Here is a 17,145-nt window from a genome sequence, read left to right on the forward strand (position 1 = left end):
TCACCGTCTCCAAACTAGACGCTGTCTTGCTCTCTCTCCCTCGCATATATTAATCAAAATAAATCGACACGGTGGTAAAAGGTCGGAAGACCAAAGTTTCATGTGTAAATACAGTAACACACCAGTGCGATACATCCATATGAAGACGTTGTTCTACAGGTTCGTCGTGTTCATTTTCATCTCGCTCCTGCTCCGACTCTGACTCTGGCTCGAACATGTAAGGCTGGCTGGACAAGTCTTCCGTTGTTGACATTTTGTTAATAACGTGTGAATAAAAAATTTCTGTGTCGCTAGATAATCTTATCTCTGCTATCAAACTACAAAAATGGCCGAACGGGGTGGAGTTGAACCTCTGCAACCTGGAGAGGGGGCGGGGTATGAAGTGTCTCAATTGTATTTAAAGAGACCGCACCAAAACGAGTTGCTCTCAGACGCACACCAGAAAAGGGGTAGAAAAGGGGCCTGTGGAGCTATAATAATGAAGAATTCAGACCCAAGCATTGCAGTTCCGCTTTATATAGACTACAAATGTATGATTTATATGTAAAAAGGAACTATTTAAAAGCATGATATGTCTCCTTTAACTGAGCAGTTACTGAATTATTATCTTACTCTCTAGTCTTTATATTCAGACATGCTTGAAACAAAATGAAGCCAGAAGTGTTTTGTGTCCTTGATGTTTGTGTAATGATTTTAACTACAAGACACAATAAAAAGCTAAACTATGAATTAAATCTTATACACTGCCGCTCAAAAGTTTGGGGTCAGTCTGGGGTTTATTCAGCAAGGATGCAGTTTAAGGTGAACTGTTCCTTTAAGCAAAGAAACTTGGGTGCTTTAATTGGCAGGGATCAAAGGGTCGATGAGTGCAGTAGATTCACATTAAAGGGCAAATGTGGGTTTGTAGGCATTAATATATTACACCCCACGGGTAGTGAGGACCCCCATGCAGGAAGTGAGACAGGAGGAGACTGCTGAGCCTTTCGCCTCTGCTGCACACTCTGCCAATCTGAATTCAGATCATTATTTCTGCACAATAAAAGCCAGCAGGGAAAATCTGGCACTCACTGCACACTGTACAGTAAAAGAACTACACAGATCCCTCTAATGAAAGGTTTATACTGTGGACCATGTGTACAATGTAGTCCCTAATTGAAGACAACAACATTGTACATACATTACCATTTTAAAGTTTGGGGTCACTGAGACTTATTTCTTTGAAATAGTAATCTTTTGTAACATTATACTGGTCACTTTTGATCCATTTAAATGTGTCATTGCTGAATAAAAGTGTTAAAGGGGTCCTATTATGCCCTTTTACGAAGTCTTGATTTCATTTTTGGGGTGTACTAGTATGCTTTCATGCTCGATCATTCAAAAAACACATTATTTTTCACATTATTACAGCACCTCTCTCCCCAGTCTGTCTCGAACGTGCCGTTTAGTTATCGATGATTGGTTAGCTGGCCCTGTGTGTTGTGATTGGCACCGCTTGTAAGCGCATGTTCGGGAAATGTTTCATCTGCTCAAGTGTAAATATTAAGGATGGCGTCAATTTCAAACCAATTCAAGCATGATTCAGACTTAAGAATGTTAACAAACAAGAGGATCATCCAGAAAGGATTTCAGGCACAGACTTTGCAAGCACAGATTTCACAGGATGTTTCAGAGTGGTATGCTTTTTTGTTGTTGTAATTTTCTTATACATTTTACATATGATGTTTTACACCATTTAATCATGATATTTGTCGGAAAACTATGATAATACAAACAGTCATAGATCGCAAAACCAAGGTTCATTTTACTAAGGGGCGGTGAACAGCCTTACAAAAGCTTCAGTATACTATAATCAACACTAATGTTGGCTAGCAGTCGAGAAGAGGCAAAGCTTTGCCCTCTGTTTACAGCGTAGCAACAACATAAAACTTATAATTGGAACTGTTAATAGAAAATGCAACTACAAATAATAAGACATATTTACAAGTTGTGATCCACAAACAAGAGATTGTCCCAACAAAGTGGGAACTGCTCCATTTAATGAGAAGCTTTTTTGCGTAGCCTGCATTGTGGTTCTGGAAACTGTTCTCCGTTCGTCACTCTAAGTTCGTCAGCCTTAGGAAGGTCAAACAAATGAGTTTGTCAAATTCTTTGACATAGCAGCTGTTCAACCAGGCCTCAACCCCTTTTTTGCGTATTCCGTGGGCAGAGATTATTTAAATTAGTAACATTGTGACTTCACAAAGCCTGGAAAAAACGTGTTGTAGTCTAAACGAGTCATCTGTTATAGTTCTTGGAAAGTGAATTCTGTTAAATAAAATATTTCCCTTTGTAGAGGACTTTGAACATTTGTAACCTTGCAGATCTTTTTTATGCTCAAACAGCAACATTACACACTAACTAAAGTTGAAAAAGCACAATATGACCCCCTTTAATTTCTTTAAAAAAAAAAAAATCATTTTAAAAGTAAATTTAGGCATCAAAACATTATAATACAGTATGAAAAACAATAGGGAAACTGAGCACAGTTAAATATCCAATGGTGACCAATACCAAATACATTTCTTTTTAAAAAATCTGTAATATCAGCAGATAAGCAATATGGTACCGATATACTCTGAATCTCTTTATGAAGACTAGGAATATAGCGCACAAATCATATATACTACACTTATTGTTTAGCACTTTTTTGGAAAAGAGCAGCCTGATCATTGTGCTAAATATCTCCTTTTGTGTTCCACAAAAGGCAAAAAAATTCATATTGTTTTCAATCGCGTTCATTTTAGGCAAGCATCCCTTTAACATTTTGCCTTACATTTTCAAAAGGTGACTCAACTGCGAAGAAGAAAGGCCCTAACCCACAACAAAAGAACTATTTTAGAGCCGTGAATGAAACGTCAGCTGGTCCTCTGAGTTAATTGAACTGCATATCAAGCACAACAGTGAGTGGAGTGAATTCTGATACGACTATTATAGAATTCACTGCAAGGGGTCAAACAGCCCAGCAGCAAGAAGATCCTGTGCAGTGCGACACATTCAATAGGCATCATTTAGCAGCCGGTGAGTGAATATCGACAGAAACTCGGGGGTTCTGATCCGCCGTGAATGCAGATTTGACAATAGCTGTATTCTGTCAAAGCGAATCGAGAGAGAGAACTGTTTGTGGCAAATGATCATCTTCCCCACTGCATAGATGGTGTTTGACTCAGCAGGGCAGCACAAAAATCACACAGCAGACAGTCCGAAATTAGGATTGGATTATAGGATAGGCACTACGGAGGGCAGCAAAAAGTAAAGGTCTGGCTCTGCGTTTCAGAAAAGACCAAGAAAACAGACACTCTGTAAACTGACCATAACATATGGGATAATTCCACCAAAACTAGGGATGCATAAATACAAATACTAGTAGGGCTGCACAATTAATGAAATAGATCATGACTAAGAAACTGAGTTTCTGTTTCATTGTATAACAATCTCACTGAAATCTATGGAGCACAGGGCTCAAAAAGTCTACACTGGTCAAAATTTAAGCACAACTATTAAACCATTTGTTGAATAAAATAAGATTATTATTATTATTATTATTATTATTATTATTATTATTATTGACAGCTCTTACTTGGCATCAACCATCTTTTCCAACAAGGATTCAGCTACAGCCTTCTCCTTCATCTCCATTGGGATGCGATCGGTGGGACGATGGGATTCCACGTCACTTAGTTCATGCTCATTGGGAGTCATTCCCATCATCCTCTTCTGCCTAATGAGGGAAACAAAGACAAGTATGCTACTGGAGCACCAGGGATAGATGAACACTTGTTATAAGAGCCTGACATTTTTTTGCTTTTTATCTTATAGGTAAATATACTGTGCATCATGAATGCAAAGAACTCCAGGTTCACTTTATTTTGAAATTCACTCACTGGTCACTGACTCACCTAAAGTCTTCCAGCTGCCGGAGTATCTCTGGACTCTGCGTGAACTTCACTTCAGTAACATAACGTCTTTGTTGCTCTTCGCTGAAAATTTCTGCACGCAAGCGATCTGAAGGAACACAGCGTAGAGACAGAGGGGCGAATGGATTTAATGAAACTACAGCAATAAAACAATATAAATATTAAGTGCAGTGAGAGAAGAACTTTTATTTTTTACTGGTGAAGGCCTTACCCAGTTCAGATGCTAAGTTATTTGGCACTGATACTTTGAGAATCTGGAAGAGAGAAGGAATGAAAAGAGAAAATGTGTTATTTCCAATCTAAATCCAATCGTAAGGATTTGTTATATTGGCAAGAGATTGCATTATATTAATTATAAAACTTAAAGTTGATGTTTTTTGTCCTTCAGTGTAGACTGTAATTCAGCACAAAACCACCAGAGGTCACAACAATATAAATAACCAGATTCCACATGTCAACAGCCTTCATGTCAACTCAAAGAATTGTGCAAAGAGATTATATATCGAATAGAAAAAAAAGGACAACTTAAAAAAAAACAAGTCATTCATCAGGGGAGGTCATTCCCATGACCCAAACAGGAAGTTAGGGTAGGACAAACACTAAGATGAGACAGAAAAGGAGAACATGTCTAAAATAAGGATAAATAACACACAGAGAAAAATGTTACATTGGACAGAAGAGATATGCAGACAATATGTGGAAAAGGACAAAGACAAAAAATGAAGTCTAAACAAAGATGGATTTGGGGAGAAACAGATGAGCAGAGAAATGACCTGATATACAGTATCATAAGAAAATAAAAGAAAGAACTGGGTAACATACTCTAATATAGTCTCTCTCTAATGATTATATTAGAGGTATTCAAAATATAGTCATGAAGAACCATAAAAATTCACTCATACCAATGATGAAATTAAGAAGCACTACAGTCCAGTCCTTTATTTATTTTACTGCAAAATAAAACCCACTTGAAAAAATAAATTAAATCGTATCACTCTAAATGCTTACTGCCAAGTTAGACAAAGATTTCAGTCACTTTAATGCAATTTGTATGATGATACAAATAGCCTAAAATCATTTTAAACAGCTTTTTGTGAATAATTTTATAACTATTAATCATACTGTTTTCTGACCTTATAATAATTTTTAAGTTTATTAAAAGTTCAAATAAAAAAGATAAATAAAATGACAAGGAATGACACGGACAAGTGATGGTTATGTGCCAACTACCATCCTGAATTTTTCTAATTTCATCAGAAATTTCTTTCCAAATCTCTTGGTTTTGCTCCATTTCTGTTTTTTTATGTTCCATGTACAGTGGGGAGAACAAGTATTTGATACACCGCAGATTTTGCAGGTTTTCCCACTTACAAAGCATGTAGAAGTCTGTAATTTTTATCATAGGTACACTTCAACTGTGAGTGACGGAATCTAAAACAAAAATCCAGAAAATCACATTGTATGATTTTTAAGTAATTAATTTGCATTTTATTGCATGACATAAGTATTTGATACATCAGAAAAGCAGAACTTAATATTTGGTACAGAAACCTTTGTTTTTTTACAATTACAGAGATCATACGTTTCCTGTAGTTCTTGACCAGGTTTGCACACACTGCAGCAGGGATTTTGGCCCACTCCTCCATACAGACCTTCTCCAGATCCTTCAGGTTTTGGGGCTGTCGCTGGGCAATACGGACTTTCAGCTCCCTCCAAAGATTTTCTATTGGGTTCAGGTCTGGAGACTGGCTAGGCCACTCCAGGACTTTGAGATGCTTCTTACGGAGCCACTCCTTAGTTGCCCTGGTTGTGTGTTTCGGGTCGTTGTCATGCTGGAAGACCCAGCCACGACCCATCTTCAATGCTCTTACTGAGGGAAGGAGGTTGTTGGCCAAGATCTCGCGATACATGGTCCCATCCATCCTCCCCTCAATACGGTGCAGTCGTCCTGTCCCCTTTGCAGAAAAGCATCCCCAAAGAATGATGTTTCCACCTCCATGCTTCACGGTTGGGATGGTGTTCTTGGGGTTGTACTCATCCTTCTTCTTCATCCAAAAACGGCGAGTGGAGTTTAGACCAAAAAGCTCTATTTTTGTCTCATCAGACCACATGACCTTCTCCCATTCCTCCTCTGGATCATCCAGATGGTCATTGGCAAACTTCAGACGGGCCTGGACATGCGCTGGCTTGAGCAGGGGGACCTTGCGTGCGCTGCAGGATTTTAATCCATGACGGCGTAGTGTGTTACTAATGGTTTTCTTTGAGACTGTGGTCCCAGCTCTCTTCAGGTCATTGACCAGGTCCTGCCGTGTAGTTCTGGGCTGATCCCTCACCTTCCTCATGATCATTGATGCCCCACGAGGTGAGATCTTGCATGGTGCCCCAGACCGAGGGAGATTGACCGTCATCTTGAACTTCTCACCTGCCTTCTCACGCTGCCTTCTCACCAAGCTGCTTGCCTATTGTCCTGTAGCCCATCCCAACCTTGTGCAGGTCTATAATTTTATCCCTGATGTCATTACACAGCTCTCTGGTCTTGGCCATTGTGGAGAGGTTGGAGTCTGTTTGATTGAGTGTGTGGACAGGTGTCTTTTATACAGGTAACGAGTTCAAACAGATGCAGTTAATACAGGTAATGAGTGGAGAACAGGAGGGCTTCTTAAAGAAAAACTAACAACTAAGCCGGAATTCTTACTGGTTGGTAGGTGATCAAATACTTATGTCATGCAATAAAATGCAAATTAATTATTTAAAAATCATACAATGTGATTTTCTGGATTTTTGTTTTAGATTCCGTCTCTCACAGTTGAAGAGTACTTATGATTAAAAAAATTACAGACCTCTACATGCTTTGTAAGTGGGAAAATCTGCAAAATCGGCAGTGTATCAAATACTTGTTCTCCCCACTGTATAAGTTTATGTTAATCTGCATTTCAGAAATTCAGAAAACAGTGAGCAAAAAAAACACTTCTCAACTTTGAAAGACAACAAGCTCAAAGACAAGATTGACGAACAGCAGATCATCTGTGTGATAAATAAAATACCCCTTCAAAAATATTCCACAGGTTTCCTTTAGGGGGTCTAACAAAAACAGAGACAATAAAACAAGGGTAGACTGAAAATTGTGACAGAACAAAGAGGAAAACTTGTAAAGAGATAAATAAACTTGACAGCTGAATGTCTAGAACTCTTCTTGTTCACATACCGCTCCTTTTTCAAGGAAAGTGTTGTAGAATTCCCCAAAGTGCTTCTTTGTGTCTTTGGTACTGAAGTTCTTGAAGAGGTCAGCATGAAGGTAGCATAGCTAGAACAGGGGAAAAGAGAGAGAGAATGAAGGTGGGAGATTAAAGAAAAACAAGAATAACAAAACTGACAGATGTAGACACCAAAAAAAAGAGGGATAGTGATGTGTGCTATGTTAACCTATACGTGGGACTTTATTGACTGGATGGAGAGGCAGTTGAGTTTTTTAGAACAGTGAGAAAAGAATATCAGGAGGAATGACAGGGACAAATGGGCCAATCTAAAATTAATGAACACAACATAGTACCTGCTGGATTTGAAACCAAACATAACTGGTCTAACTCAATAACACATTATAGGTCCACAAAAGGAAAACAATATAGGGTAAGATGTCCACCTTACTCCTACTCCAACTAATTTAGAATATTCATCTGAACATTAGCCTCTGTGAGATGTATCCTATCTGAAGAGTTTTGAGGTTAAATGAAAAGATGAAGGATTTGGATTTGGATTTGGGAGACGGTACCTCGGGTAGATCACATTGGCTGCATGCCAAACAAAGGAAGAAATACTCATGCTTTAAATCACATGAAAAGGGCTTTATCTGAATACTAATACATACATGACACCCTCATCCCCTAAACACGCACATCATTCATAGCTGAACAAGAGATAGTGTAAGAAACACACAGAGCCTCACATACTGTACTAAAGCAAGCGCATGCATGCGAACTGACCAAAATAAACTGGCACACATTCTGTAATTTCTCACCACAGGAGCACAGTCAAACTGTAACATGACATGATGAATGAAGACCAGCAGGTGGGTGGGCCTGGACTTCAACAGTTCAATACTATTAAAGTGACTGCACTGATCATCCACCATCTGAGAAGAAAAGTGATTACATGCATATCATTTTTTTTATTAAAAACAAACATGTATAAATAAATATACACTACAGTTTGGTAAGATTTTTAAATGAAGTCTCTTATGCTCACAAAGGCTGCATTTAGTTATTCCAAAATAGAGTAAAATTAGTACTACTGTGAAATATCATTACAATTTAAAATAACTGTTTTCTATTTTAATCAATTTTCAAATGTATTTATGGCGGTGATGACATTTTCAGCATCATTTTTGATCAATTTAATGCATACTCCAAATATTTTTGACCTCAAATATACTAAAAGAACAACTAGTTCTGAGCAAATGTTTCACTCACAGGTTGCTCATCATTCTCAAAGTCTTCATCCTCTGCTCCAATTATATTCATGGCTGGATTCGAACTCTGAGCACCTAACGGCCCGCGCTGTGGAGAGAGAAAGATGAGATTTAACAGAAATAATCTTAAAAAACAAAAAAACAGCACAAAAAAAATCCTACGGGGTGTGAACGTTTGTAGGATTTTTTTTTTTGATTTTTAATATTGATAGACTGAATTTTAATTACAGGACTCAAAAATAAAAGGATGGCCTGATGGCCCGGTTAAAATATAGAACACTTTTAATAAAGAAGATGAAGTGTTGGTAAGGAAGTAAAAGAATGTATTGTGGCCATCTACACAATACTAATAAAGAACAGTTCCCTCCACACAATAAAAATGACTAAAAACAAAGCCCTTAACAAATGTTACATACTGCGTGTAACATTATGCTGCCATTATGAGATGATTTCTAATTAAAGGAGAAGAATTGAAAACATTAAGTAGCTGTCACAAATATTCTGACTTGAGGCTAAATTAAAAGATTCGTGTGGTGAACCGGAGCTCAGGGAGCCAAGCAGAACATTTAAACATGGCGGAGCCGGAGAGTGAATTTATATTCATACTCTACCACCTAAATGAAGCTCATTCTTTCACAAAAGTAACAAGAGGCTAAACTGTGATCATATTTCTATTTCCACCTGTTGATAAGAAACTAAACTGAATCAGAGGAATATTCCATAAACGGGACCAATGCATCTGGCCAATGGCTGTAAATGTAACAAAACATGTTCTACTGTAAGAGTTGCTAAGGACAAATTTCCTCTGTCGCTGTTGTGCAATAATAACTCAGTGGAAAGAGGCTGAAAATCCCTGTACAAGTCAAACTCCAGCAATTCAACAGACTAACAGTGTTTATTTCAGTAGAAACAAAAAAGCAATTGTGATACTGCAAGCACAAACAGAGCAAATGTTTTCTTAGTGTAAATATTTTAATCGCAGATAAAATGTGCATGCGTTGCCGTTTACTAAACATTTAAAGGGATAGTTTCCCCCAAAAATTAACATTCTGTCATCATTTACTCACCCATATGCCATTCCAAACCTGCATGACCTGTATCAGAAGAAAGTCATACTGGTTTGGAACAATAATGATGACAGAATGTACATTTTTGGGTGAACTTCCCCTTTAAGCAGAGAGAGTCAAATGAATGCAGGGTCAACATTTGCTCAAGTCAGAGCAACACCCAGTAGTGGTTTTTTCGTTCCTGAATGAATCAGTGTTTTTGTACAAATCGGTTGAATGAATGATTCAGTGACTCACTCATAAAGACACCACTTGTTGCCCCCTACTGGTGTAGCAATGTAACCTGAAGTAAGATTTAGTATTGTCAAAAAGTACCGACTTCGGTACTGAAATTTTAAACAATATTGACGCTTTGAGTGCTGTTGAGCAGAATCGTAAACACCTCTGATTGCCCATTGTGCTCACACGCTTATCAGATATGTCTGTGATTGGCTACAATGATCAGCGATTCAAAAACATGTTGTAAATATACATAAATCTTCACCGAGCGCTTACAAAACCGATTTGATACCGAAGTCGGTACTTTTTACAACACTAGTAAGATTCACTACAGAGAGTGACTCCATTATTTTTTGCAAGACTGCTATGTTTAGGACTTTACCATTGTACTTCCCAGACTCTGCTAAACCCCCTCAGAAAGGTCAGACCCCCTTCAGGCTGGTGAGAATATGGAGGAGTATAACTCATTGCACAAGACACTCAGAGAAGAGTCAGCTGTGCCGCCCCACCTACTACAGCACATTCCTGATTTTATTAAGCATCCAGAAACATTTGCGTCTCGGCAGCTGTAATGTCAGACAGTGTATGCCTTTGTATTTGAGTGTATTCATTGTCCATAATCTGATGCAAATTAGATCTAATATCACAAATAAAACTCTTTCACTACCCCTTCGATAATATTCTTTTCATGTACAAACGGATTCAATAATCTGTGTACTCAATCGTGAGATGCATTGTTTTGGTAATAATGGTGGAAACTGATTATGCCATCTCTGTTATCAAATCAGATGCAGGCCACTTATAAAAACATCAAGAACGAATGGAAACAAACCCCGTTTTGGGCGTCTTCATAATCCATGCTGTCGTAGTTTGCACCAACACTGGTAATCCAAGGTCCTGCAAAGACAAGACATCATGAAAGGCTAGAACGGCAAAGTACAACACAAAGTGGAGGACATTACAAACATACTGCCACGTGCAAAGCAGATTGGGCCATCTGATATAAGTATACAGAGTGAAGAACAACAGCATCAGGATCAGCCAATACATCAATAACAGATAGACCGATGTGGAAGAACTAGAGCCAGATACGGCCTATCAATGAGCAGGGATTTGAATGAAAACCAGTGACTTCATTTCTCAGTGGTCAAAAGATCTATAGTTCAGTTTGTTGTGTTGCTTTCCTTATCATCCGCCTTCAGAATAATAGACACAAGATCTTAACTGCAGGAGAGATTTTAAAAGAGTTTTTCTACTCATTCTCCAATATAAAACAAAGGCTTCTTATGATCTAATCTCGATGAGCATCAATACCGGCATTAGGCTACTGTACTGAGTTTCGCAGTGAAAGTGCACCAACTTTCACACAAAAAAAGCAGATAACAAGGGGGATGTCTTTGCATACCAGACTACCATATGCAGCTGTCGGGACAATGGCCTTGTCCTCTGCACTGAATCAGTGTGATAGCAAAAGCCTAAAATAACTGCTAATGGAGCGGTGTTTGTGTTTGTGTTTTATCAGCTGCTTTAATCAGCCAAGTCTCTGAGATCTTCAAAGCTTTCCAAAGCGCTGCGTCTACAGTGCAGGCAAGCATAAAGAGACGAGAGAGAGAGAGACTGAGAGAGAGAGAGAGGGAGGAAGTGGGTGTAATTTCCTCAGGAAACGATCAGAGACATTTTTTGTCAACCTGTCTGCAAAAGTCATGTTCAGAGTAACAGAGAGCATCAAACAAAGGAAAAAGACAAGGAGGGACAAACACAAGTGTATGACACAAAGGAGAAAAGTGAAAAGATTTATGGCACTTTTTTTTCCCACAAATGGGGTATACTTTGGTGCCCCGCAATTGTTTTAAAGCATTATAGGCACAACTATGTTTTAATTTATAGTGAGAACTATTAAAAATGTTAGATGAACTATTATCACATTTAAAATTAATCTAGTATGAAAAGTAGGTAGTGCGCAATACATCAAACGTCTGTGAACCCCAGCCGATTTTGGTCTGTCCCACATCAGGGGTCTTGACCTTCTCAACTATCTACTATTTTGACCAATCTAACAATTAAAATAATACAAAATACATTAAAATAATTCAAAAACAAAACCATTTTTGATCTATTCAACTGACATTCAAATTATTGTAGCAAAAAACCTACAAATATTTTTTTTAATCTAGGCTAATTTAGAGATTCTGTTCGTTTCATTTTGACGCAAAGTGTTTATTGCTAAAAAATGATTGCAAAAATGATAAATAAATTAAGCTATTTAGACTAAAATAAAAACTAAAATACTATTAAAAAACTATTTAGACAATAAAATATTCAAAAAAAAAGTGGTTTCAGGCTCTATTTTGTATCCAATTCATGGAAAGCGTATAAAGTGTGGCTAGTGAAGATGCTTTCTCTCTCTCTTCGTGACACTGCTTTTGTCTCTGACTGTCACAAAGAGAAAACATCACAACATCAGCAGAATAAAGAAAAGAGCAGGAAAAACAACAAAAGATGAAGTCATTCATGCATACATGTGGAAACAGAGCGGAAACAACATCTGTAACCAAAAACAAGTCAAGTGAGAACAATGATGGAGGATAAGAGAGAAAAGAGGAACTGACAGATAAAAAATAAGTGGGTATAAAAATGATAAAAGTCATAACTGTTCTAGACATCACATTCACAAGCTTTACTGAGACAGGACTGTAAAATTCATGAACTTTCAGTATGACTCGGATAACATGCTAAAATGTGATTTTGATAAATGACAACCTAAAAGACATTTAAATAAACCCACAGCTTTTAATAAATCATCTCAACAGCTGTCAAGATCAATCAGCGAGCGTTAAACAGACTTTCTTCAGGAAAGAGAGAAAGATCTGCATGGTGGTCACTGGTCAGAGACAGTGTCTTCCCAATTTAACTAAGAATGAGAGCGTGGAGCCACTGGGGTGTTACAGGTGGGGTTAATGAGGTCTATCGCTCGCTATCTCCTCAAAAGTATGTAATGACTGCACTCTTTCTCTTTGATTCTCTCTGGACTGTGTGGTATTTCAATACTGCAGGAGATTAGAGATCTCTGAGCTTCTCTCAGTCGTTCCAATAAGAGCAGAGGAAGGCTGGCTTACAGGCATGTGGCCTCACTGACCATGTGAGCATGAAGAGCAGAGAGAGAGAGAGGGGGGGGGGGGGGGGATAAATAGTGTTACAATGTTTAGAGCAAAGGACTGTAAGGATGTGTGACTGAGGTGTTAACCTCTAACCATCACACACTCTCCACCCTTAACTTCTTTCTTTCTTGCCTACAGCGTTCCCATTTTTTCCTTTATCTAGCTATGTACATTTAAATGTAATACATTTTTTAAGCTGAATTTTCAGCATCACTCTTCATTGTCACATGATCCTTCAGAAATCAATCTAATATGATGATTTGGTGCTCAAGAAACATTTCTTATCATATTATCAATGTTGATGGTGGTGCTGCTTAATATTTTTATGGAAACCATGATACAATTTTATCAACATTCTTTACACACAAAACTTTCTACTACTTCCTTCAACTCTCTATCCTCAAGTATAGTAATAGGAAACTAGATGGTAAAGTTCGTAGACAAAGAAAGAAAGAAAGATTAGTTAGAAAGAAAGAAAGAAAGAAAGAATAGTTAGAAAGAAAGAAAGAATAGTTAGAAAGAAAAAAGTTAGAAAAAAATAGTTAGAAAGAAAGAAAAGTTAGAAAGAAAGAAAGAAAAAGAAAAGTTAGAAAGAAAGAAAGATTAGTTAGAAAGAAAGAAAAGTTAGAAAGAAAGATATATTAATTAGAAAGAAAGAAAGAAAAAGAAAGAAAGAAAAGTTAGAGAGAAGGAAAGATTAGTTAGAAAGAAAGAAAGATTAGTTAGAAAGAAAGAAAGAAAGATTAGTTAGAAAGAAAGAAATAGTTAGAAAGAAAGAAATAATAGTTAGAAAGAAAGAAAGAAAGAAAGAAAGAAAGAAAGAAAGAAAGAAATGTTAGAAAGAATAGTAAGAAAGAAAAGAAAGAAAGAAAGAAAGATTAGTTAGAAATAAAGAAAAGTTAGAAAGAAAGATATATTAATTAGAAAGAAAGAAAGAAAAAGAAAAAGAAAGAAAGAAAAGTTAGAGAGAAGGAAAGATTAGTTAGAAAGAAAGAAAAAGATTAGTTAGAAAGAAATAGTTAGAAAGAAAGAAATAATAGTTAGAAAGAAAGAAAGAAATGTTAGAAAGAATAGTAAGAAAGAAAAGAAAGAAAGAAAGAAAGAAAGAAAGAAAGATTAGTTAGAAATAAAGAAAAGTTAGAAAGAAAGATATATTAATTAGAAAGAAAGAAAGAAAGAAAAAGAAAAAGAAAGAAAGAAAAGTTAGAGAGAAGGAAAGATTAGTTAGAAAGAAAGAAAAAGATTAGTTAGAAAGAAATAGTTAGAAAGAAAGAAATAATAGTTAGAAAGAAAGAAAGAAAGAAAGAAAGAAAGAAAGAAAGAAAGAAAGAAAGAAAGAAAGAAAGAAAGAAAGAAAGAAAGAAAGAAAGAAAGAAAGAAATATTAGTTATTAGTTAGAAAGAAGATAGATAGCTTAAAGCTTAAATGAGTATCAAGGGCTTCTGGGAGTTAAACAGAGTTCAAACAGTCTTGGATATTTGGTCAATGGAATGGTCGTAGCTTTAACGGTCTAGGAGGAGATACAGTCTAAAATTTGGCTGAGGAGAAGGAGAAGGAGAAGGAGAAGGAGAAGGAGAAGGAGAAGGAGAAGGAGAAGGAGAAGGAGAAGGAGAAGGAGAAGGAGAAGGAGAAGGAGAAGGAGAAGGAGAAGGAGAAGGTTTAAATACAATATCCTTTTCCAAGCCAACTTAATTAGGAATGCTTGAAACACCATTCATTCTGAAAAAAGGAGAGGAAAAAAGCTTGTTATTCACCCTGCTGAGCACTTTTATCTCCTCCTGTTTTATTTCTATAGCCTCAACTTCCCATCATTGTTAATAGACGTAAACGTTGCCTGGAATATCCCGGAGGCATGCGTTCTGAACACACTTAAAGGTAATCAAGACTCATTTCACTACATTTCTTAAAATGCCAATTCCTAGATGTTTCATACAGTAGCCTGGACATATAAAGGATAAATTTCAAGTATTATCTATTACCGCTGCATTTTTTAAGCCATCTATAATATTTGAGGCATCCACAGTATTAAAAGCACCTGAAAAAGAATTAAAAAAAAAACACTGATCCCTGGCAAAAAAATGTTTCCCTTGTGATAAGGCAAAACACATTTTCAGTCTGTTGCGTGAGGTTGGCAAGCTTGTGAATTTTCCGATTGCTTCCCTCCTTTAAATCTACCGCTTTCCAGCTTCCTGTTCTCGTTGGTCCTCCATTTTGTACTTTTTAACAATACTCAAAATGAAAAATGCAAGCCCGCAAGCTCTGCAGCAAACCCGATTAGCTTTTAGGGCTAGGGCGAGGGCTTTTAGGTTTCCATTTGGGACATTGCCATCATTGAGCAGACCCTCAAAAAGTCTCTTAAAATATTAGATAATTTTAACCTTTTATTACAAGGCATAAAAACATAACTTTCAAAAGTGAATTCATAAAATTTTCTAAATTACATACTTTATCTATACTTTTTTATTTTTAACTTTATAAAAACTAATTAAGATGTGGTTTATCTCCATTTTCAAGAATATTTTAAAATATTAAAAAACAATTATTTTAAATATTCTTGAAAATTGGTATAAAACTTTTTTTTTTATCACAGACACTCTTGAGCCTTTTGCAAACATCTGCCAAAGTTATCATCATATGATATGTTTAAGAGGTCACAATCAGACCGAGAATTACAAGCTTGTAAGGATAGGGTTCGGGGGCTAAGCGGGACACTATTGTCCAATGGGTGCAAAACTAAATGCTGCCAGGCGAGTGAACCAGTGCCGCCCCGCCGCATTGATTGGTAGAAGCCGTGGCAGCTTGCAGTCTCCCTCTAACTGTTTCCAAATGTGGGCTGCAAGACGAGTCCAGGGAGTAATCAGCCCGCTTCAAACACAGAGCCCTTTGACTGCACACAAACCTGGCCTGTCCGGCAGCCCAACAGACCTGCTCCACCACAGGCACGCCGACCGGGATTCAGCGAGTTTGTGTGTAAGAGTGAGTTAACGTCTGAGTATGCATCTGTTTCATACACGTGTCCATGTATGTTCTCACGTTGAACATCTCTGATTGGAGAACAGCTATTCAGGAACTTTACATCATGTAGCGTTTGTGTCCAACAGGCTTGAGTGCTGGAGGTGCAGGGAATGCCAGGAAGCTCCAGCACTGTGATCTGCAGCCAGGAATCAACCCACCCTCTTTACGGAGTCAACCACATTTAGACTATACGCCTAAAACACACTCCCAGAAACAACTATAAAGTCCTTTTAGCTGGTAGATCATCCAACTTTAACCTCCATTTTGAGTCAAGTCTGAGAGATGACTATATCTGTACCTCTTGAAAATGTGCCAGTAACAAAAGGAAAATGCTAGAATTCGGTCAAAACAACTAGTCTCAATGGAGACAGGTGATCACTCCGTAGCTCAACTCCCAGATCTGAACGCTGGCATCACCACATCAAATCATTTTCCTGCCCTCCGCCAGCCTCGCTCGCTTTCCCCTCCACAGTCCTGTCACCGCATCCATCATTCTGTCAGTTCATCACTCCACCCTGGGCGATCTGACTCAACCTGACTGCAACTCGTTTCTCTTCAGCGATACCCGCCTGCATCACGTCTCACCGCCGAACATCTGAGGGAGGATCCTGGAACACCACATCATTTTCTGGCATATGCCCTTGCATCAAACATACAACACAGTTATGGCAATGAATAATTCCACCGGTTTTAACTATTCATCCGGCTTCTGAATCGTACCTAGTTCCAATTAAGGTTATTATCGTTAGCAAAAATAGAAATGTGCATATAGAGAAAAAAACAATGGAAAACAAAGACTTGTTTTTGTATCTTCAATGCTGGACAATGAACAACTTGTAAAGCAACCAACCCCTGCTGGCTTGTACGTGAAATTTAGGGGCAGGTACATCAGAAATCGAGGACACCACTATAACAAACCAGCATGCAGCAAAGTTATCACAGCAAACATATGGTGCACTGCACATGATTTCAGAGAAACAATGTAAAGACAATGCAAATTGTTTAGTTGATCCAAACAACCTCAAGCTAATGAGCATATCTTAAGGATTATATGCCATTAACTTTGCAAAACTTGGCAAATCCACTATATAGCTACTGTCCAGTTTAGGCAATCTGACAAGATGTGAGTGCCAGTGGATCTATCTAGTCCATATTGTGGAATCATGAATGTTCCGGGGTTGCAGAGAGTGAAGATAGTAACTGCTGAATGTAGCAGTAATGGCACATTTACTGCGTAATCACTGCCAGTAAGTACTGCAGTATGGGGT

The 17,145-nt window shown here is 37.6% G+C and overlaps 1 protein-coding gene across 4 annotated transcripts in view; it reads right to left on the reverse strand.

Moving 5' to 3' along the window:
- arhgef1 (Rho guanine nucleotide exchange factor (GEF) 1) overlaps positions 1–17,145 on the reverse strand; it is a 48,548-nt gene that overhangs the window by 22,794 nt on the left and 8,609 nt on the right. For all 4 annotated transcript variants that reach the window (XM_084384928.1, XM_084384926.1, XM_084384927.1 and 1 more), the window contains exons 2-8: positions 10,537–10,601; positions 8,420–8,506; positions 7,969–8,082; positions 7,159–7,257; positions 4,165–4,207; positions 3,936–4,041; positions 3,617–3,757 (exon numbers count right to left, since the gene is read on the reverse strand). In XM_084384928.1, coding sequence (XP_084241054.1) covers positions 3,617–3,757; positions 3,936–4,041; positions 4,165–4,207; positions 7,159–7,257; positions 7,969–8,082; positions 8,420–8,506; positions 10,537–10,563 — 617 coding nt within the window. In that variant the 5' untranslated portion in view covers positions 10,564–10,601. The remainder of the gene's footprint in view (positions 1–3,616; positions 3,758–3,935; positions 4,042–4,164; positions 4,208–7,158; positions 7,258–7,968; positions 8,083–8,419; positions 8,507–10,536; positions 10,602–17,145) is intronic.

Source organism: Rutilus rutilus (assembly GCF_951802725.1).
Source record: "Rutilus rutilus genome assembly, chromosome: 17".
NCBI lineage: Eukaryota > Metazoa > Chordata > Actinopteri > Cypriniformes > Leuciscidae > Rutilus > Rutilus rutilus.